Source organism: Haliotis rufescens, unplaced genomic scaffold (genome assembly GCF_023055435.1).
Source record: "Haliotis rufescens isolate VD_foot unplaced genomic scaffold, xgHalRufe1.0.p SCAF_28, whole genome shotgun sequence".
In the NCBI taxonomy this organism is placed as follows: Eukaryota; Metazoa; Mollusca; class Gastropoda; order Lepetellida; family Haliotidae; genus Haliotis; species Haliotis rufescens.
This window is the reverse complement of record NW_025963979.1, coordinates 1,323,672-1,347,731: the sequence shown is the minus strand read 5'-3', so window position 1 is coordinate 1,347,731 and position 24,060 is coordinate 1,323,672. Positions and strand designations below refer to the sequence as shown.

General features: G+C 40.8%; 1 protein-coding gene across 2 annotated transcripts in view; it reads right to left on the bottom strand.

Annotated features, from left to right (window-relative positions):
* The window catches only part of LOC124117562 (RNA polymerase I-specific transcription initiation factor RRN3-like), a 331,792-nt gene that overhangs the window by 54,175 nt on the left and 253,557 nt on the right, over window positions 1-24,060 (bottom strand). For both annotated transcript variants that reach the window (XM_046479504.2, XM_048402649.1), the window contains 3 exons: window positions 12,560-12,735; window positions 3,305-3,413; window positions 1,925-2,071 (listed from right to left, as the gene is read on the bottom strand). In XM_046479504.2, coding sequence (XP_046335460.2) covers window positions 1,925-2,071; window positions 3,305-3,413; window positions 12,560-12,735 — 432 coding nt within the window. The remainder of the gene's footprint in view (window positions 1-1,924; window positions 2,072-3,304; window positions 3,414-12,559; window positions 12,736-24,060) is intronic.

The window sequence follows — 24,060 nt, the reverse complement described above, 5'->3', positions numbered from 1 at the left end:
ACAGCCTGTAACAGAAAACAAATGTTCTGCTGGAATGGCGAAAAGGTCTTTTGGGAACCATGATGTAGGGATAGCTTGAGATGGAGCTTGTGATGTAGGAGTCTGTGGTTCAGACGAAACAGGAGGGCGTCGAACCAGAGGTGGTGATGGTGAGCCAGAACAACAAGTAGGTGAAGTAGAACTGTTCCCATCTTTAGGTGAAGGACATCTACTAACGGTAGCCAATAGGAGTGGTCTTTCTCAATGTCGTCTCTGTAATCCGGAAAAGCAGGATCATGAGGATACCCCTACCATGGAGGGAGGGGATCCCTGTAGTGTGGGTACAGTTACCACATCATGTGAGTGGGCACTGTAAGAAATAGGGTTCCAAAGGTGATCACAACGTAGATGAAAGTGAGCGTAGTCTCTTGGTCAAAATCCAGATGGGTGAGTGAAGGAGAAGATCGAGACATGCAGGTTGAATGACTAAGACTCATTGTAGCCTTCATCCTCCCAGCCTAGACGTGATTAGAGATGAGTGATAATCCGTTTCCCTTTTCAGAAGACGAGTAACGATCTGTAAGTTAACGTCACATCTTTGAGGAGTGCTTGTCTCTCGAATGTCTCCAATCCTTGGAGGTTCGATGATCTCTCATGTCCCGTTGAACCTCCTTTGAAGTTTGTTGATCCTTAGGAGTCTGTAGTTTGATTATTAGTCTGGTGTAGGTTGCTTGTCCGAAGATGTACGGTTTGAACTTGACTGTTGCATCTCGGGAGTAAGGCGATGTTCAGAGGTATGAGATTCGGAAGTCCAAGAAACCTTTGATGGTTGGTGATCCGGTGCATCATCTCGGTGTCAAGAGTGAGAAGTCTATTGGTCCCAGTCTGAATGTCGATCTCTTGACTAAATAAAATGCAGTGACTGTCAATGCTAGACGATCAGTAGAGTGATGCGATGTTGCATGTTGAATCTCCCGGTACAAATGTCGATCATCTAGTGAATCCCCTCGGGAATGGGAGGTTCAGTCGCTTTGATCCGATAATTCGTCATACGACTCCTGGTCTTGAGAGGATTGATCTGAAGGTAATGAAATGGTAGATTCCAAATTACGAATTGAACTCGTAAGGTTGATTGATGTGAACCCTCTGAAGGTATAACAGGAGCAAGCTCCATGTTAGTTGTAGAATGCAACAAGATGAAAGTATGATTCTTGGTCGGGTTTGATGTGGCTGATGTAAGCCGATCATCCACACTCGTGTCTAGGGAGAGTAACTGATGGAAAGTCAGAGACTCCCTCATCGTCTGCATAATCAACTACAATCCGAAAACTGGGAATGAGGGTCAGACAGATAGAAAACACATCGGTAGAAACGCAGACTGGTTGCAGTGTGGACTGCTCATCCAATATGTAGAAAAACAGGGATATAAGTGAATGCAGGCAAGAAGACGACAAAAATATGAAGATCGTTTGCAAGGAAAAACCCCAAATGATACCTTAATAACAACATGCGCTGGGAATTACTATGGAGAATAAGTGATATGTATACGTAAGTGGATATTGAGGAAATATATTTGCGGGACATGTCTGTAAATCCGGTGATAGTGTTCATGACAATGGCAAAACACGATCAGATGTTTCGAAAGGTGTAGCTTCATGTGAAATAAAAGCTCAAAGTTTGTTCATATCGGGAAACATACACAAATCTGGTCATTGCATACATTTCCTTCTGTATTAGCGTTTGATTCAATGGTGTGGAAGAAAATATATATGACAAAACCCACTTCCAGAATCATATGTAATCACAACTAAAAGCTGGAAGTAGGATATTTACAACTTTACAATAACAATCTGGATGATGGCAAGCTCTCACATGGTAAACAGTTCAGCTAATTATATGCTAAATATTGTTGTTAAATTTCAGTTCACACATATTTAGAAGTTACCTGTTAAGCAAGTAAGGATCAAACGGGAAAAATGAATCCAAGATTTCAGTCTGAACAGCGAATCCATCATTATTCTGTGTGGACACAGAGATTGTGCAACGCTTGTTCTTCTCTATGATTGTGTCACAAAATGCCAGCTGGTATATTCTGCAAAGAGTAAAACAACGTTTGATCCAGGTACAGTAAACTATGGTAATAACGAACACGCTTATACCGAACTGACTGATATATAATACTGTTTTTATTTTCATACCGGGCATTTGCTGCATATATCCTGTATATATGCTTATAATGAACTATGGTTATAACTAACAAAAATTAGTGGTCCCTTTGAGTTTGTTATAACCGTGGTTTACTGTATTTGCATTACATGTGAATATGGTGCCACAGAACTGTAGCTCACCTGGAGCTCAGAAGTTCAAAATGTCAACAAAGAAACTTAACAAAAGCTGTTGTCAACATTGATATTGAAATATTTTCTGATCTAACACTTAACTTGATTTGAACAAAATATCATAATATACATGCAAAAGTTAGCTTCCTCAGTCTGGCAATTCATGAGAACTGTACTGTAAGGTTATAAACAAGGTCCAAATTAAAAAGAAATACCCCCCAAAGGAATATATATGTCGATCCTACCATAAACTAAAATTTTATGGCAAATTCACCCATCCATTGAAGAATGAATAGTGGCCTGTATGGTTGATGTGCAAAGGTAATATTAAGGTCAAAATGTAGAATATCACAAAAAGATACAAATTGTTACTTTTCAATATAGCTGGCCATGTTTACAATAGGATCGCAACTCTGAGCATCATACAGGCCTTGTAGTTTATGATGTAGACAGACAACTGGATGTACAACAGACAACTTACTAAGAAATAAGCTCACTTCACTTTCAGTCAGGTGAGCTTAAAAACATAAGACAATAACATGATAATGTCAAGTGAGTGTAGTTCCCTAGATTTCCAACATACAACTACAGCAAAGTAATGCTGAATCAGCCCTATTTACATATTGGATATTTTCATCCAGTAATGTTAAGGTAAAGGGTAGGTTAGTTACATCTATCATCAATAAACCCGAATAGTTACAGGAGAATGTAGTTTTAAGCACACAGTTAGCTCCATTTGAGAGTTAAGATTTCATTGTCTACGAGAGCATCTACACATAATTTGTTAGAGTGACTTTGACTTGAAATCATGTTTCACATTTCATCATGTATCTTTTTCTGTGAAAGCCTCCTTTCATGGACAGCTTTATTCTCCGAGGAATTATCTGGATTGAAACAATATGGGTAGACAGAAAAATGTAACATTACAAACACAACAATGATGAACAGGAAGGACTTGACTGTGGAACACTTTGTGTTAACCTTACCGTGTTACAGAAGAAAAGGTTTCAACCACAAGAGGCAAACACGACCTTAATGGGTTTAATCTGCAAGTAACAATCCTCTGCAACTGTAGACCTGCAGCCCATTTGTAACCTGCAAAATGTGTTTAACATTTACCAAACAAATAACAACCATAAGGAAGAGAATTTATGGATGTCAGCTCCTTTATAATGAACAACACAATGTTTCGGAGTATATGCTTACTCCTTCATCAGGTGAATGAATACTATGAGGCAGAGAGCTTATAAATAAAGAAGTTGACATCCATAAATTCTCTTCCTAAGGTGTATCACTTCTAAATGCCTTTCAAACACTTACGATAATAACAACAAGATGTGCTCAATGGTGAGTAGTTTCTTACCACCCTAATAGATTTGTCTGCTTCAAATATGATGTCCACAAACTGTATTTTACCTTCAATATTAGTGACAAGTATCTTAGGAACATTCTAAAAGGCTATCCAGCATATTGCATATACACCAACTACGATGACTCTACCCTGTAGTCCCCGTCCAACCAGCCCATTGTTACACATCAGTTTGTGCTGTTCCATGGGGCCCCCTCTGCTCAGTAGACATCTCGTTTATCAGCTCATAAACACAACAAATTCCCCTGTCTTAACAATTGATAAGTGTTTAAAAAGTCAGATCTTATATATACAGGGCAAAACAATCAGTTATTTTACAGTAACGGAAAGGTCTACACAATTTAACCAAAGTTCATTAATGCAACTGATGTTTTGACAATAATGCAATTATTTTGATACAGATCTCAACAAGTCCATTCACTCAGGTCTGTTCTACACAATCAAGCCACCTTTGTAAGTTCCCCAACATGATGTCCCTTGGTGGATTTTACGTAACCATGAAAACATGGCATGAAAGTAGGTCACTGTGGCCTGTCATCACTTGTTATTCATATGCAATCAAATGATATAAGAACTACATGCATAAGGATTAGAAAATATCTGCATAAATCAAGCAATAGTTATAATTGTGAATAACTCTTAGAATACTACCTCTATTACATCCTTGCCTTAATCCTGTATTTTGGCAATCTTCACACTATGACTAGATCTTCAGATTTTCAACAGAAGTCTTCTTCACTATCCATAAGTAGCTGTCTAGAGGCAGATGATTGGGGAAGTGGGAGCGATTACTCTTGAGGTAACAGGTAGCATTCTCAGAATTAACAATAACCATTTAAGGATTGACTGTATTTTTTTTTTTTCATTAAGCTATGAATCGAGAAACAGATGTGTAAACTGTATGAATCCACGAAGTGAATTCTTACAAAAGTTTGCACATTGGTATTTTTATTCATACCTCAATGAACCGAAAAAAAATACACAGTCAATGCTTATAATTAAATTCGACAACGAAAACATACCATAGTTTAACCAAAAGCAGTTGTTTATATTAAAGCAGTCAAAAATGACGATAAATATTCCTGGTGTAGGAATACATACTGTGGCGTGACATGAATCAGGGGATTGTTTAATTTATGCACATATATTGACGCGCCTACAAAGTCAGTAGCCAATCAACAAAAACAAAGTTCATTGGACATGTCAATCAAGGCAAGAGGCGAGAAGAACTGCAACAACCTTAGCTCCATTTGAGAGTTAAGAACAAATATGTCTGTGAGAAGGCGTCTCTTTCAAATGACATGGTCAGTTGCCGCCAGATTCGAACATTAATTCCCTGAGAACGGGAAGACACAGTTGGAAAAATGCTAGTTAGAAATGAAACCCAAAGACAAGAAAGTTCTGGAGTGGGAAAAAAACAGTCGAGCGAGCCTGCATCTTCAGTCCCAAAGGGTTGTATGAACAATGAATATGCATGAATTTCGCTGAATGTCCTGTGCATGACGATACACGTGAGCAGAGAGGGAATTCTCTCGACTGTGATATTGGATTCCCCAACATTCAGTAGTAATAAAAGTAGTCTGCTTCGGTCGGTGCGGCCTAATTTTTTACATTTATTGGGAAATGAATGTAATAACACGTGACCAATTCAGCTAAACAGAATGCAAGAATTTCAATGAAGACAAGGAAAATTCAATTATTGTTTGATAATTCTTCCAAATACCAAATTCCATTACATCTCTGCCAGAAAATACAAGAGGGACTGGTGGGTTCTGAAATCTAGTAATCCCGTTGGATATTGACAGTTGATCATTGATACTCATTAGATTTTTTCAGAGGACTTCAACTTGGATGAATGAAATGAATCAAGCAAATTGATGATAAACAGACTGTCACTTTTGGACTTGATGATGACATTATTTGCTTTGATGTCATCATTTCCATTTCTGATGGTGTCACTTCCGTTATAAGTGTCATCCCTTTCAGATTTGATGGTGTCATTTCCAGGATTAATGTCTCCCTTTCCCGTTTTGACGTCACTTCCGGTTATGAGGTTCCCTCTGGTTATTATGACATTAATGCCTTTGACTTCAAGCATGGTTTAGTCATTGGCCTATGGCCTGTCCTGCACTCAGTAGATAATAATGATTAAAAGGTTTATTTACCTTCTGAAGCTGACTCTTCCCCCGACCCCCTCCACAGATTGAGCTGCCACACCAGGGCCCACTTGCACAAAGCAATCTTAGCGCTAAGACTATCGTAAGCCTATGTTAAAGTATGGGAATTACAATCATCTTAGCACTAAAATAACTTTGTGCAAGTGGGCCCTGGTCCCAGTGTGTAAAGCCCTTAAGTCTGGATAAATGTCAAGGAAGCAGAGTTGATGAACATATTACGAGACCTTCACTCGTAGCTTGAGACCACATGTTCCCTGGATACTGAGTTCCAGGATGCTAGGCCCATAAAGATCCAAAACCAGCACGGTTAGACAGCAGGGATCTGGCAAACAAGACCTGACAAGAGATGTATTTCTTGAACTCAATATAAAGTGTCCCCGTTCATAGTCATTCATTGGAGTGGACTGAAGTTCTCTTCATCTCCTGGACTGTATTCCAAGTCTCAGTTTGTAGGTCTGACCCTCGATTTGTATCCAAGCTGGTGACTGTGCCTTGGTTTGAACTTTGAAGTGGAGTTTACTAACAAATCTACTTACATGTAAGTTAAGTGAGCTAAAAATTGCAACATCATTAAAGTCAACTTTGTTTTAGAACATTTGGTGAAACATATTCTGGGAAATAGAAAGCAACACTTATGTTTTGCAACATGGTCTACGATACACAAGTTGTCTGCCAATCATGATGCCATGAACAAACTTGAATCTACTTATAGCAATTATCATTCCAAAAGGTTTAGGTGTCAATTTAACAATGATTTGAACAAAACAGGATGTCATAGATAGAAGGCACATGCATGCCAGATTTCAAATTTGTGAATCCATCAGTTTCACAGGAGAACATGTATACAGAGTCGAAAATTACATTTGCAAGAATTGAAGGGAATGGTTGTATCAAATTAATAATATTACAAACAACAGAACATACATGTTAGGCCCTACAACAAACTAAACATTACTAACAACAAACATAACAAATGTCATTACTTTTGTCAGTTCCAGCCTTTATTGGGTTTCTCTATATGGCTGCCATAGCTGATGTTTCAGTTGAGATGTTGACAGATGCCACTGACATATGCACCATAGGCTCAATGTTTTCAGAGGAAATGTTGAAAATATAAAAGTTTACAACGGACAGATAGACAAGAGGAGGAAGAAGTAGTAGTCAAGATTCATGGGGCTGCCAACTACAACAAAGTTATGATGAAAATGTTAAAGAGAGGTTCATCTTAAATCATAGGTAGTATTTCCATTTTTGCCTTTTTTGGCAGGATATTCTGTTGAACAAAAAACAAATCTGATCTGGCCTTGTTTATAAAATATATTTTGCTAAAAAGTGCTCTTTATTTAAGAAATAAATGACAAGGGGGAGTTGTTTATAGTACAATAGTACAGCAGGCAGAATAAACCATGAGATATCAACTTTTGTACAGCCTTTATAAGGATGTCAATAAATTGTACAAGCTTTAAAAACATTTACCAGTATTTAAATAATGATGATTCCATAAATTCAATCTGACAACTCCATTTTATGTACAGGGGGCTTAAGTTTGGCATTCTCACAATTTTCACATTGATTATCTGCACCTTTTCTCCCAATACTGATTGTCATATCTCTCCTACTTTTGGGTGCGATAGCTTGGCCATTGCATTCATCTGCGCTGTCCAGCTACATCTATGGGAAACATCTCAATATATTCTTCCCTCTAAAAAATAATGTCGTCCTATTTACCTCATCAAGTTGGGAGTGCATAATCTCCACATATAACGTCATGATAGAACAATGTTTTATCATATAATGGGTATGTTTCTCGGCAGGATAAAGCCAACGGATAAAAACGATATCCGTTTGGGTCATATACGGATAGAGATGCAAATATCAAAGGTCAAGTAGGGACTACTTTCAGTGTTTATAAACAAACATGGCGTCGCCCTTGTCATTCGGCAATCGAGTCAGAATTAACCATGGGGAATCTGGATAAACTACAGGGATGATTGCTATCATTATTAAAAGAACAGTCTAATATACTGAAAATCAGTGTCTAACCATGACGTAGCTAAGGCATTTTATAAGTTTTGGCAACTTTGGAGATATAAGTTTTGAAAACAAATTTTTGGAAGGCACTAGGCCTAGCCAAGCGGGATCAGTAGCCATGTCTGTGCTTGTAGACCTCTGCGGCTTGACACCTTTTCCACTAATTAAAATAGTTGGATTTGGCCGAAATATGTTTGAATTGTTACCTTGTTTCGTTTTGTCGCTGTGTGTACATCTGACTACACTTCTTAACGTTATGACAGGACAGGCCAACTGTCAACGTCTGAACGTGGCCGTGATGACTAGGGTTAGAGTAGCTTCCCTTTGACAAAGGACAGTTACTCTAGCGGACAGACTGATGGATTGCCGCGAAAGGCAAGTAAAAACAATTGTTGCTTTGCGTATATGTTGCTTCGCCACTGTATAAGAAACAGATTTCAGTTGGAACTATATTGGCTACTGTCACTGTCCCACTGACACATCACTTGCCCTGTGACGTAATAAATATTAATGCGCACATTCCAAACTCGCAATGTTTCGGTAATGTTTGTGAGAGAGGGAAAGCGATTTTGAAGCACAGAATTAAAGAATGACATTATATGATAAAGAGGTTATCATGCTTGTGTGTTTTGGGATTGTAAATATCCTGTATTAGGAATAAACACTATGTATTTAGCTCGCCAAGGCGTTTATTCCTAATGCAGGATATTTACCATCCCCAAACACACTCGCGTGATAACCTCTATTTATGTGTAAGATATGGTCAGAAAAGTCATAAATAGTTTTGTATGTGGGGTTTGTCCGAGGCCTGCACGTGCAAAACTAATCTTGACTTTTCAGACCATATCCAGCTTAAAACAAAGTTGCAGAAATGTGCAGGGTTGACAATTGGAGGTTGATTCTTCAAACATGAAAAAGATAGGAACAGAGTGCACAAACACAACCTTGATCGGACTAACCTATTGGAGGTTAATCTGTTTGAAAGTATTGGAGATGCACATGCATTTTTCATTGTGAACGAAACATTCGAAAGATTAGGTGAAACTTGTTAAAGACAACGATTTTTCTTTTAGAGAAGCAGAGATTTTCTTTTTAAAGTAAGAGTGATCTATTGGAATGTTGATTTCTGTAAAGTGATTCAGAACTTCTTGAGGCATCACAAAGAGTTGATGAATCTGTTAATAAAGAGATTCGAAAAAAGCTCTCCTGAGGTAAGTTGTCTGTATGTCTGTCTTTATTGGGGCACTGGTGGCCCAGTTGTCTAAGGTGCCGCAATTGGCGAAGCAAAGTTGCGTCCCTTCTGCACGCCAGAAACCTATGATTGTGGGTTCGCATCCTGGTTGGCCCAAATTGTGTTTTATAGGTTTGTCAGCACCAAACCTGTGGTCGTGGTATAATCAAAGAAGTGAACGCCTAAGACAAGACGCACATCAGGCTTTCCTCCCACATTAAGCTTACACCCTGTGATATTACTGGAATACTGTTCAAAGTGTCACTGGTATATTACCATGATATTGACATTTATGGAAATGAATATATCAGTTAATAACATTGAATAATTATAGGTAATACAATGGTTTATACTATACATATGCGATTATTATACGAGCATGACATTTTTAGTGTGTCGTGCTGATTATACGAAATGGATCACATAATTCTTGTATTTCCTGAGCGAGAGCAAGGTAATACATGAATTCTTACATGAGTTTCATAAAATCAGGATGACATACGAGGGGTGTTCATTAAAGATTTCCCCTAAACCACTTAGGGTTATCATATTTGGTTGAAATTTCACATGTGTGAGTGAGTGAGTGAGATTGGTTTTACGCCGCTTTTAGCAATATTCCAGCATTATCACGGCGGGGGACACCAGAAATGGGCTTCACGCATTGTACCCATGTCGGGATTCGAACCCGGGTCTTCGGCGTGACGAGCGAACGCCTTAACCACTGGGCTACCCGACCGCCCCTTTCACATGTGTAATGATACATGTATCTATGGGTTATGTCTGAATTTGCAGCACCGAACTATTAATCTTACCACTTTTACAGGTGTTATGATAGAGTAGGGTGTGACAATGGAGCCAGTAGAATACCGAGCAGTGATTAGGTTTTTATATTTGAAAGGTCGCACACCAAAAGAAACTTTCGATGAAATGAAAGCAACTTATGGGGAAGATGCCCCATCATATGACATTGTTAAACACTGTCATCGCCAGTTCAAGTGTGGTCGGACATCTGTGGAAACAGCTGCCATTCCTGGTCGCCCCCATTCAGCCATTGATGAGGACACTATCCATCAAGTGGAGACCGCCATTTTGGCAGACCGAAGTATAACTGTTCGCCAGTCAGCACAAGATGTCAAGATCAGTGTAGGGTCTGTGGAAAAAATCATCCATGACAATTTGAACATGCATAAGGTGTCTGCATGATGGATTCCCAGGTTGCTCACACCTTTCCAAAAGCAGGAACGAGTCAATTGTTCAAAGGATCTTTTGGACATGTGCCAAAACAAACAGGCAAACTTTTGTGACAGACTTATCACACAAGATGAAACATGGGTCCATCACTATGATCCTGATACTAAAGTTCAGTCGATGCAATGGAAGCATGTGGAGTCACCACCCCCAAAGAAGGCACATGTCCAACCCTCTGCAGGCAAGGTCATGCTCACAGTGTTTTGGGACCAGCACGGAGTAGTGATGATGGATTTCTTGGCAGAGGGTACCACAATTACAGGAGATTCTTATGCTTCACTGCTGCGGAAATTGTGGGACGCTATCAAGCTTAAGAGGCTTGGCATGCTGACCATGGATGTCCGTCTCCTGCAAGATAATGCTCCAGTACACAACTCTCATGTTGCCCAGACAGAAGCGCGGTCCTGTGGCTATGAAATCCTTCCACATCCTCCTCTCTCTCCTGACCTTGCACCATCTGACTTCCACCTCTTTCCAACCATGAAGTCATTTTTGAAGGGAAAACGTTTCACAGATGACGAAACACTCATTTCTGAAGTCAAGTCCTGGTTTGAGACGCAAAATGAGGGCTTTTACAAGTGAGGTCTCCATAGTTGCATAAAACGATGGGAGAAGTGTGTAACTCTTGGTGGTTCCTATGTTGGGAAAGACTAATACCTATGCCAAGTTTCATTCCACTAGGTCCATCGGAAGTGGGTCAGGGGAAATCTTTAATGAACACCCCTCGTACATAGGAGTGTAAAAATGTCCTTATTACCCACTATTTCTTAAACCTATTGAGCTCGCCTTTTGAGCTCCCGTCTTCAGCTATGACGCCGTTTCTAGTAAGATGTTATTCCGACCTAACGTCTTAATAAGATTCGACAATAACAATGCCACATGGATGACGTAAACCGTACACTGGGGCGCTTGAAGTGGTATTTCCAATTATGTTTCTAGGTTTGTCAGCACCATACCCGTGCTTGTGGGTTTCAACGAAGTGTTAAACGTCTGAGACCTGCATCACTTCGGGCTTTCCTCCGACATTAAGCTGACACGCCGTGATATAACTGGAATAATGTTAAAAGCGGCGTTAAACCCAACTCACTCACTCACTCTTAAATTCGAAAAAAATGTAATATGGTATCAGTTCAAATTGCATTGTTGTATTTCGCTTATTTAGTAGTGAAATATAGTAATTTAATTCACAGCGTGACTATTTAGTTGTTAATTATTGTTTACTGGCTGTTTGTATGTCATGTGATCACCGTATATGCTCTTATGAAGAGCAATGATTATCGGTGAAGTGTTCAGAGTGCACCTGCTACATTGATTACAGTGTTTTTGAAGAGAACAGTATATTTCCTTATTCAGTGTCTAAATACCACCAATAACCACGTTTTTAAAGATGTCCTCCAAAAGTATGCACACCTTTCTTGTACTTGATAGGCTATATCTCAATATCAGTAATTCAGAAAAAGAATATTGAAAATTTACTTGTTTACACTTTATTTAAGAGAACGTCTGCGGAGATGGAGGATCGCGTGAGCAGTGTTATCTGTGGGAAGTCCTTCAAATATGCCACATCAGTTACCAAAAGTTCTATCGTGGAATCTATGGCAAGAATATCTGCTACAACGAAAGACTCAAAAGGTGGAATGGTAGACATGGCTGCCCAATCAACAGCAGTCTTTGCATTGGAGAAGAAAGATTTGAAAGTTAATCTGCCTGATGGAACAGTTGTGTCCAAGTCCTTCTAGAGTAAATGCTTAATTGTTTGTTGTTTGTAATATTTTAGTTGTGAACAAATCTAAAGTGTTGTATTTTCATTTCATTCATTTGAAAAGGAATGTGTTGCGTTTAGGCTATTCTACAATGAATTAACTGCTTGCGTTTCTGTACTATTGGAGGTTGAACATTAGTTGAAAACTACTGGAGGATATCTAGCCATTATGTTGTCTATTGGAGGTAATCAAAATGAAATAACATTGCACAAAAATAACTAAAATCCATATAACTTTGTTTTAACATGAAATAAACCACACTTCGCTCTTGTTCTTTGTGATTTATCACATACCTATCTTATATTCTTTGATAAATCATGGTCATTGAAAAGGTTTTATGTTGTTTACATTTGTTTAATACAGAATTTTGGGCATGCACCAGGTCTCAACCATAGAAAACAAAAGGTTAATCTGGTTATTACCTTTTTCACTATCCAAAATGTCTTTGCTTCTAAAACAAAAGACATAAAAAATGGCCTGACAAACTGAGTAGAAAGGTGCATGGTGACTAACATCTGCAAATATGGTCTCTGCAGAGATTTCTTCAAGATAGCGATGCACCCATTCCACCATCAGCTCCATGCAGGTCTTCAGAGTTCTGAAACAAGCAATAAATTGTCAATTACATAGTAACAGCACTTACAGCAGAGGTTCAAAATAGGGCCTATTTCAAATACTTATAAAAATACCCAAAGGTATTTTTTAGATAGTAGGTGGCAAGTGTCCCTCTCCATGATATTGCTGGAATATTGCTAAAAGCGATACTCACCCAAACAGTTTTAACACTATCAAAGTTTTATACGTGCACAGCAGAACTGAATCTGATCACCTGCCCATTTCCTGTCAATTTTTACATTTTGTTTGTCAGCCGCCGACACTGGGTGACAATGTAAAATTAGTTATAATGAAAGTTCCCAGATTTGTGTGGTCTGAAGATAGATATAAGTCCCATATAGACAATACTAGTAAAATCCTATATATTTTTTATATTTGTATACTTATCCTGCATAACTCCTTAATGCATATTAATATTACTGCTTGTTCTTGACAGAGAAAAGTGCTGTGTGAGGGTCTTTGCTTGAAGTAGTTGCTCATACTAGCTGAGAGGCCAGCCCATCACACAACTCCCACGTGACCAAAGGAAGTGACGTCACAGATCCTCACATTACTCTGTAGTCCGAAACATCGGATGGCATCGTGGGGAGGTAGATCTGCGATGGGCGGGTCCCTTTAGACGCAGTAATGCAGGATAAGTATACAAATATAAAAATATCTAGGATTTTACTAGATTTTTTACTTATCCTGCATTACTCCTTAATGCATCTTTATCGGATGGAACTGGAGGTGGGCATACCTTCAGATGTGGAATTTCATCTGTTATTTCCAGACTCTGTTCCCTAGCCAATCCTTGGCTGTGTGGTCGGCATCGGGTGACCACTCCATGTGTGGGAACCTCCCATTCCCTCAGCCCGTCCTCGGCTGTGTGTTTAGCATCGGGTGACCACTCCATGTATAGAAAACTCTGTTTCCGTCAGCCCGTCTTCGGCTTTGGTCGGCCTGGATGACCATTACATGGAAGGGAAGAGTCAGGTATGCGTTGTGTCCTGGTACTGCACAGCCTGACAATAATGCTCGGTTAGGTTGAGACTGGAGCACCGAGCCGTATGCAAATGAGGCATGAACCTTCCAGTCCAGGGCTTACGCTAGGGGAGGTCGAAAGGCCGGCTCTGGACTTGGAGGCGTGGTCAATGACGTGTAGTAGTAGTGACCTGCTGGGCCACTACTAACAGACCAAAGCTGTGCGTGCCTTGCACATCCTCCAATGCAACGTCTTGCAGGTAGTGAATGGCGAGGGCCGTGTTGGATCGCCAGAAACATCCCTCCATGATGACGCGTAGAGAGCAGTTGCTGTGTAGCGCCATGGTGGAGGCGACCACCCGGATCTCATGCGGGTTGTTGGAGCGTGGGGGGGTCCAATCCCGCTGCCTCATAGGCCTGGAGGATGATGGCTCATAGCCAGAGGGCAATCGTGTTGCGGCTGACTTCCACTTGCGAGGTCGCAGATACCGGTATGAAGAGGCGTCGTCGTTGTCTACGGCGTTCCTTGGAACGGTGGATGTAGCAGCGAAGCGCTCTAACCGGACAAAAATGGAGCTCTAGATCATCTTCTGCGCCCACAATCGATGAAAGATGGGGGATGAGGAACAATCTATCGGGCTGGCCTGGGAGCTGATTCTTTGCAATGAAGTCCCAGCACAGGCCCAGATGCACTGCTCCGTGTGCTCCCTGCTCGTGTGACGTCTAGGGCGTGTAGCTCACGGACACAGGCTGCTGTGGTGAGCACCAGTAGGAAGACCATCTTTTCCGTCAGGTTGTAGAATGACGACGTTTCGAGTGGCTCGAAAGGGGTGTCTCTCAGCAAGGTGAGAATGACGTTCAAGCCCCAAGCTGGTGTACAAGATTTCGCCTTTTGGTCTTCCAGCCTGAATGAGCGGAGCAGAGCCTGCCAGGACGGAGTTGAGCGCCACAAGGTAGGTCATGATGGTACTGCCCTTGAGCTTACACTTGTGACGCAGATGGAGCATGAACTCGGCCAGGAATTGAGGCGATGCAGATGTGGGGTCTAGGTGCTTGCCCCTGCAAAGGCTCTCGAAGGATTGCCACTTGTCATCATAGAGGCTCCTGGTGGTTGGGCGATGTGCCATCGTGATGGCCCTAGCCGCTCTTGTCGAGTAGCCTTTGGCGTTCAATACTCTCTGTAAATGGACCAGACGTGAAGACATAACCTGTCTGGTCCTGGGTGTGGCTGTCTGCTGTGTGGGTGGATCAGCAGATTTGGCCAATCTGGGTGTGGCAGTGGGTTGACGTCGGACAGCTCTCTGAGGTCGACGAACCAAGCCCTCGCTGGCCACCAGGTCGAGACCAAAGTCAGATCGAGGTCCTGTGTCCATCTGATCTTCTGGACGACTTTGGGAAGGAGTACAGGTGGCGGAAAAGCTTATGCTGTTAGTCCTTCCCAGGAGACACTGAAAGTGTCGACTGCCCAAGCCAGTGGATCCGGCACCGGAGATATGTAGGTCGTGGATCTGGTAGTTCTGGCTGGTGGCGAATAGGTCTATGTTGGGGAGACCGTGGTCTCGACAAACAAGAGCGAAGGCATCTTGGTGAAGTTTCCACGCTGTGGGAGCCACTTTGCCTGGCCGAGAGAGGGCATCCGCTAGGATGTTTCAGCAGCCCGGGATGTGGTGGACCTGGAACTGAATCCCCAGATGACCCACCAGGTGAAACAATCGGAACGTCTGTTGAAGGAGCGAAGTCGAGTGAGTCGTTCCTTGGTTCCGAAGGCACCATACGACAGTGATGTTGTCCGTCGAGATGGAGAGCCGGGCATGTCTGAGGGCCTTCTTCAAGTGAGCGATGGCCAAGATAAGCGCTTCCAGTTCGAGGTTGTCGGTGGACCACAGCCCTGAGGCGACCTGTCCCTCCTGGTGTGCGCCCCATCCCTGTAGGGACGCGTCTACGAAGAGGCGTAGAGAGGTCGTAAGCCTTGTCAATGAGACAATCGTCCACCACCGGAGATGCTGCTTGAGATGACCTGGAGGACGATGGATATGGAGGGATCTTGGCGTCTGATGTAGGGCGCCAGGAACATCTGAACTGGGCGCAGTTGGAGCCTTCCTCTGTAGGTAGGTGTCCTCGATGTCCAGGCTCATGAGCGCCTCTGCACCTTGATCCGGGATCGCAGTAGCCTGAGCGTGGTCATCCTGAAGTAAGGTGGACGGGCCAGGTAGCGCTTGTTGAAAGCGGCGAGGTTGTGGATCATCCTGTGCTTGTCCGAGTCCCTCTTGGGGACCAGGAAGATGGGTTAGTAGAAGCCTGGTGTTATGGCTGGGGCGTGTACAACCTCTATAGATTTCTTGTCTAGCAGTGCCGTGATGTTCCGGCTCAGTAGCTGCTGTTGGGTTGGGGGGTATGTGTCCACTGTGGGTGACGACGTCAGTGGTAGTGAGCTCGATCAGAGCGGCGCGCATGTGGGAGCGCATCTGTTCCATCTGTTGTTGGAGGTAGGATACGACGGTAGTTAGCGGAGGACAACCCCCATAGGATTGACCATCTAAGTCCTGCAGTATGGCCCTGGAGGACGACGCCATCAGTGAGAGAGGTTTGAGCGTGTGGCGAATCTCAGTCTCCACGTAGGCGAGTTTGCTGTCGGAGACTCGGACTGAGCTGGAGCAGTTCAAACCCGTCATGCGGTGCATGTCCTCATCTAAGGAGTGAGCATGGTCCGCAACTTGAAGAGAGTGGACTGGGAAGTCATCTCGTCTATAATTTTGGGCCCTGAAGGACGAAGTCAGTGACAGCTTACTGAAGTCCTCGTCCAGAGCTGAGATCATGTCTCTGATCAGTGGGTCAGGAGGGATCGAAGTAGGGTCAGCACGGATGGCCGTCTTGCTATCGACCTCTAGGCCGGGCGAGGGAGCGATAGCCTCCAATCTGTCTGCTAGCCAGTCTGCGACCTGGTCAAGACCAATGTGGGATCCACCGTCCATAGGGGTGTCGTCATAACAAGGGATGAAGGCGCCCTCCGAGGAGTCAGATCGATAGCCACTGGAGTGCCTGCTAACTGGGGAGCGGCTCCTAGATGTATGACCTTGCCAAGAAGATCTGCTGCCTTGAGGATGTACTTGGCAAGGGCGCAGGCATCTGTATGGACGCCGTGCAGATAGCAGATAGCTGAGCCATTAACCTCGAAAGATTCAACAGAAGTAGCTAATGCACTGAGTTGCATATATAAACGCGGACCACTAAAATGGCCTAAGCTATTTCAAGTAGATCCCGGTCGCGAGTTTATGGGATCGATAACTAAACTGTTAACAAAGCACGATGTCGAAATCAGGCGTGGTGATAGAGAGGCCCACCGCAGTCAAGCTATCGTCGAAAGATTTAACAGGACATTAGCGGAACGTTAGTTTGGCTATCTGTATGGGATCGAAATGAAATCAGAGCAATTGAGATCAACCGATAATAATGAAGTAACGAGATTAATAGGGAAGAAACCATCCGATGCTATTAAAATGAAATCTGTGACTTCCGAATCTTCAGCACCGAGGAGAGGCAAAGAACGAAAACTTCCGGATAGAGTAAGGGTAAGACATTTATACCAGGCCGGTGAACTCGAAGGAGGCCTACGTCGCACAACTGATCCCATATGGTCCCTTGAGACATATAACATTAGTCGATTGGTTATGAAAGAAGGAGAGCCTATTCTTTATAATCTTCAAGATGGACTGGGTAGGGCATTTGTACGAGAAGAGTTGTTCATAGTTCCCGACGGTACGGTATTACCACCATAACCATAAGCATAGGTAGTTACACCATCATTATCAATCCATCCCTTTGTATCTAAGGGGGATAATGATGTCTTGTTCATTCTTAATCCATATATCCTATGATTGTAACTTCTTAAAGAGTTCATCTCGTGTTTGAACGTTTTACCATTGAATAATGATTCTTTATACTGTTCGTGTTTGATATGCTTTTTTACAACATACTTCTTAACGCCCTTAGCTTTTCTTATCTCCCCATTATCAGACTTCTTTATAGAATACATCTTAGGTCTTAATCCGACATACTCCGCTATAGGGGTCCCAGCACATTCATCCTTCATCTTACCTAACACCTTTTTATTTACTACGCTGTGCAGTGGATTATCTTTTGGGTAATCGCTCGTGTCGTACATATCTATTTTTTCTACAATATCTTTATAAACATCCTCAGTTTGTATTTCCATCAACAAAGAATCTGTGTCGGTATATAACACCTCACATCTATCGCCGTATTGCTTCTTAAGTTCGTTGTAATAAAAGTCATACATTAAGTGTTTTGACAAGTCGAGAATACTCATGCCAACGTACACCGGTCTGTTGAATTTTATATTACTCTTCTGCATATGCAACGCGGCTAAGTCGTTATCGAATATCTTGCTTCTGTTAAAAGCCGGACTGGCTATAAGTTTCCTGAGTCTTTCTTCCTCATTAGATCTGACTAATTTAACATCAACACGCTTCCTTAGATTCTCCATAGTTTTACCAAATACTGAGTTATTCATGAGCTTATATAGATTCTTTTCGAAATCGCTGGTAACTATCTTTCTTAAATCTGTGTTCAACCTTCTATAGGGCTCCATCCAAGGACTTTGATCAAACTTTAGAACTCTGTGTATTTTCTTAAGTTTCATACCTAACGATAGATACAACTGGAGATTTCTGTAGTGAACTATATATTTTGTCTTATCCATCAAATTTGGTACGAGTTTTTCTACGTTAGCTATCCTACTATTACCCATCAAGGAGCGTTGATATTCCGACATCCAATCTTTATTAACCATTAATCTTTCGGGAGCTTACGGATAACTGTTATGGTCTTTATGTAACGAACTTGGATATTCCATGTCAACTTCTAGTATGTATCCTTTATTCGCATCATTCACATCGGGTTTACTCGGATCGTATCCTTCCACTAATTTATTATAAGCCTTAGAATACCTTTTCGCTGCCGTCGATATACCACCTCTTAATCCTTTCTCAATAAACAAGTGCATATCGTAATCTGTGAGTAGTTTTAGTTCTACGCCGGTCTTCTTCAACAATGCATCCAACGATAGTCCGGTACTGGAATAGTACCATGCCAGGTCCAAGCCGTATTGTTTTAAACATGTCTTTCTAAATATCTCGAAAATATCGGCGAGTAACAGAACATGGGTTTTTAAGTACAGATCGTGATAATCACCTAAATTCTTACAACCTAATTTATCCCAGACCGTCAGAGCGTGTTCATAATCGGCATCTGTTATTTTAAATTCTGTTAAGTTACTATAGAATGATTCAAGGGGTGGTAATTCAGTTTCTTCAAATCTAGACCAATCATCCATATATTCATAAGGTTTTACACCTTTTCTCAGCAACAAATGCCGTGTTAACCTATCGGTATATTGATTTGTTATCGCAAAGTCATCGGGATTGTTCGCATTAGCTAAATTGTCCAGGGAAGATAACCGAAACTGTAGGGAGTCTATGAATCTAAGCCCATTACTTTGCTTTATTCTAGATTTCCCATCCTTGTCCCTATAATGTATAGGTTTAGTCAACGAGAACGATATGTATTTTTCCATATTATTAGGAATGCACGTTAAACCGCTGTCGGTCTTTGAGATAGCTTGCATGATGAGATGTGAATCGTATCCCCTAAGGTTATGAAACACAACGGGGATGGGTATTGTTTGAGAATTCATTTTTAGTTTCAAGTTACACTCGTTATGAGCGGATCCCCGATAATTACCCGTGACGTGACAATGATCTCTTACGGAATCCCCATTCAGGGGTTTGTTACAAACATGACAACTCGTTGACTTCTTATAGGCCCTCCAATTATCCCTCGTCATACACATGGGTTTATTACACGATAATTTTTCCCTGATTATTCTCTCTTCGTTTTGTAGACAACTATATATCCAAACCCACAAGGAATATGTTCTTGAGTTTTGTACGTATTATTATCTTGATTATTTTCTATGGGTTTGATAAGCGCTTCGAAGTCTGCGTAAATTACGTACGGTACTGGCATTTGATTACAATAATGTTCAAATTTTAATATATTTTTTCCCTCTTTAGGCATATCGATCCTGATAGCGGTCTGTCCAACACCTCTACAGTCTTCATTATGCACTTTATAGATCTTGTCTGCTGTACCCATGTAGGCATCTTTCGCAGAAATATTTCTTTCTAGCATGTTTTGTTTGATCGTATAATAGCCTGTTTAAACTCTCTATCCACGTATAATGATATTTTCCATCTTTTTCGATCAGAAATGAATTGATTCTGGGAATATGTTCCGGAGCGGAGCTTATCCTGTGTACAACAATTCCTTTAGAATGTCCGAAAACATTTATAGCTAAATTATTTTGCTTTTCCACCTTATCAATTTGTGATATTGGTGTAGGTTCGTCTATACCATCGAAGTTGAGTCCATCGTTTTGGGGATAGCTAGAAGGTCTATTTGCAATTTTAGAATTTACGGGGAGCAATGCAGATCTTATCATCATTCTTAAACAGTCATCAGATTTATTTTTTACATTAATTATGGCTTTTTTCTTCTTATAATACGGGGGTAAATTTATATAAGATCCACCTTTGAAGGGCATATAATTCGCAATATCTAAATATAAACTATCGATTTTATCCACACCCCAACCCGAACCTCTATTAGTCCAGCGTTCTAAAGTTTCCTGTATTCTCTGAATTGATGTTTCTAATGATGCGTTTATAGTATCGGATTCGGTTATAACTTCTTGATTGCTACGGAAATATGGTTCGGTATATTCAGTGCTATCGTCTGCGCTACTTTTACTCAATAACATTTTAATCGTCAGCTGGTATTTTATACTATGTAAATCATCTAACTTCTGGTTAATTTTACTCCATATGATGGGCTTAATATCGTTAACATCCATGTTGGAATTAATATCCATCTTCCAACCTCTTAGATATTTACCAACGCCGGCGGATGTGGGTACAAATATTAATTCTTGGTTTTTTTTATCAACAACATCTTGTTCTTGTTGATTATTATCAACAACATTATTATCTAGTAAAGCGATCAATTCATTTCTTCTCATTCGAGAATAACCTCTCAGCCCACTGTTTCTCACTTGAGCTTTGAGTTCTCTATCATGGTATAACATTTATACTAAGTTATCCTATAATAATTATATCCACATCAAGTGCTTTTATGAGTTATCATGGTGTAATATTTATACATCATTTCATATAATTATAGTTTAGCAAGTAATATTTATCATCAGGTAAAATGTATATATAAAATATCAGTAGTTTCAGTTATAGCTTTTTAGATAGATTGCTAGCCTAAGGTATCAAGATCCCATCTCCCAGACATAAGATATGTCTACATAGTCTTATAGATTACCTTGAACTATTTTATTTAAGTAAATCTGTCATCACCTATATCAGAATAACATTCAGCAATTTAGACTCATTAAGGATTAGCCCCCATACAAGCTCGTCTATAGTGCATTAAGGATTAGCCCCAACACAACCTCGTCTATAGTGACACCATAATCTCTGTCCAAAGCATTAAGTAAATATGTCAACAAGATTAGTGCCAGTCCAACAGGATTAACAGGATTAAGTATTCCTCTCTGTCTAGCCATCCATTTAGCATAGGGCACAACCAATCGTGTATCAACCAATCCTATTCCTTTTTATTGTTCAAATTTTTGTTAAATACATACTGTATTTAAGTTTTAGCAGAGAAGGGGTTTGACTCTCTTACCAAGCAGACCTCTCTCCCACAGCCCAGAGTGTTGTACCAACTCTCTGTGCCCCCCTCACTTATTTTCTAAGATATTGTAACTTGCTCATTGTTAATTGTTCTTGTGAATAAAATTGTGATTAGTCTCCTGTGACTCCGGCTCTTTGCTGACTAATTCCCCAAGAAATCCAGCACGCCATTTTGGAAGGTATTGTTCACCCAGAACAGTTCCATGATATTTCTAACAGTCTGGGGTTTGTTGTATTCCAAACTGAGTAAATCGATCAATTCAGCTTTTCTCATTTGAGAATAACCACGTAGACCACGTTGCTTTGCCATAGCTTTTACCTCTCTGACAAAAACCATTGTGGTTGAATGGTATATGCAAAATGAGACAAATGTCTAATTGGTTGTTTTCATATATCTAAATACGCATTCTCCCCAACCTATTCCTCTCATTGATGTAATCTCTCTTCCTAGCATAAATAATCTGGTTCCCGACCCTATCAGCACCGTGTTTCTTGCATAAACAATAACGACCTTTGACCCCTATCCCACATTCAGACCACGTATAGTTAATGTTTCCGTGCCTGATGTAATAATTGTGTATGCCGCAGTAAATATCAACACAGCGTCAGTTACATAGTTTTTTTTCCCATGAGTGTAAATCTGCACTGATTCATGGTTTATACATCTATCATATCATTTGTCTAAATGCAAATCACATCTACAATATTGATTAGGCAGTCAGCCAACGCTATTTATAGATTAGCTGTCGCTCTAACTAGGTCATGGTATAGCTGAAAATTGCAACAGCTGATAACCCGATTATCACAAATGCGACCTCGCGGTTTTTCTGAGCCTCTGACCGTGTATAAAACTGACTCATTGTTGGTCTCGGCATTGGGTCAATTTTTTCCCCATAAACGAGGAAGTATTCGTGCATGGCAGATTCGACATCCTTAAACATTTGAATTGAATGTCCTTCCTTACGCAGTTCTTCATGAATAAAGTCTAATCTCTTCAATCTCTGCCGTGCATATTGTGACTGGGCTGCTTCGAGTTGTTCTAATGCTTTGTTATGTCGTTTACGCTCCTCTTCAACTTCTTTAGCGTTTGATTCCCTCATACTAGAAAATAAAAAATTACTCCCCGAAAAACCTAGAGCATTAACAATAGCTCCACCGACCATCATCGCAATTGTTGCCATGTTTAATAATATAAAATATTCAAATGTTTAATTAATAACTTCATTATGTCTTCCGGGATAAGCCTTTGTTTGATGAGCATATCCTTTGTAGCTATTGATAATCCAATATCCAGAATCATCATACCGATATCATATCCATTAAAATCTAGCTTGGGAGGTGCTGCTTTAGTAATCATTTTAGCTATCCAGGCATAGCCAATGGCCAAGCCGGTGACCATCGCTGAATGATACGTTGCGTTTACCAACATTTTACCGTCTGTAACTGGAATAGTCATGCTTCTTATAGCATTATATGGGGGCTAACCTTTAATTGAACTTCTTGTTGTGGCTTCGGGGGTGACGTTTTCTCTTCTCCGGTCTTATAAAACAACCATACAGTCGCTATACCAGCAACTCCTACTAGTGCCCATGTTTTAATCGGATCAATATTTGAATTATTTATTTCGCTTTCCTCGTGAGTCCTCCCATTCTTCCTGCGGCTATTTTTGGGGGGTTCTTAGTAACTCTGGGTTGTTTTTGTGTTTGTGGTGCAATCGCTGGTGGTGGTTCCTCATTCACTCGTTGTTCCGCAATCTGTTGTGGTTGTGCAGTTATTTCCTCGTTCACAATCTGTTGTGGTGTCACCTGTTGAGTCTAACATAATATATAATATGACATATCCAATACATCCCGTAATAATGAACTGTTGCGAAAGAATGATGATTTTGAACCACATTTTATGTCATATTAACCGCTAATGTTCAATTTGCTATAATTTTGCTACATTTTTGCTACATTTTGCTAAGCAATTGCATAAGCAGCTGGTTGATCGTTTTTTAATACGAGTTTATAGTGATTCGTTGCCGATTACAGTTTTCTGACTTTATCTCGTTCCCCCTTGGTATAAATAACTTCATTTTCGCGTAAACATTCCTCGAATGAATCTCGATCTTTGCAATGAAACAACGCTACCCATTTGGTTTGCTCTCTGAGATCTTTCAGGACAGAGTTGTATTTTTGAGTAAGTACCCAAACGCTATGTTGAGTATGCCGTCCGGAGAATGCTACATACGAAAGCATATCTTTCTTTTTTGTGAGTTCTTTACTCGTGCTACAATCGTCTATTACGAAAAGGGTTGATTCTCCTTTGTATTTCTCGTGACATACTCGTAAACAGTCATGTAAACGATCGCCCGGATCGACTCTGTGTACCCCGTCGTCATTCATTACCCAATCTCTTGATAGGTATGTTTTATTAACGCTTATAGTCGGACACAGAATAATAATATGATCGAAAACGTCCCGATAATGACTTTGTAAAATATCTAGAATAAAAGCTGTTTTTCCACAGCCCGTTTGCCCGCATATGATAGCGCAGTGCGGATCTTTAGGTAAAATTTTTTTAAT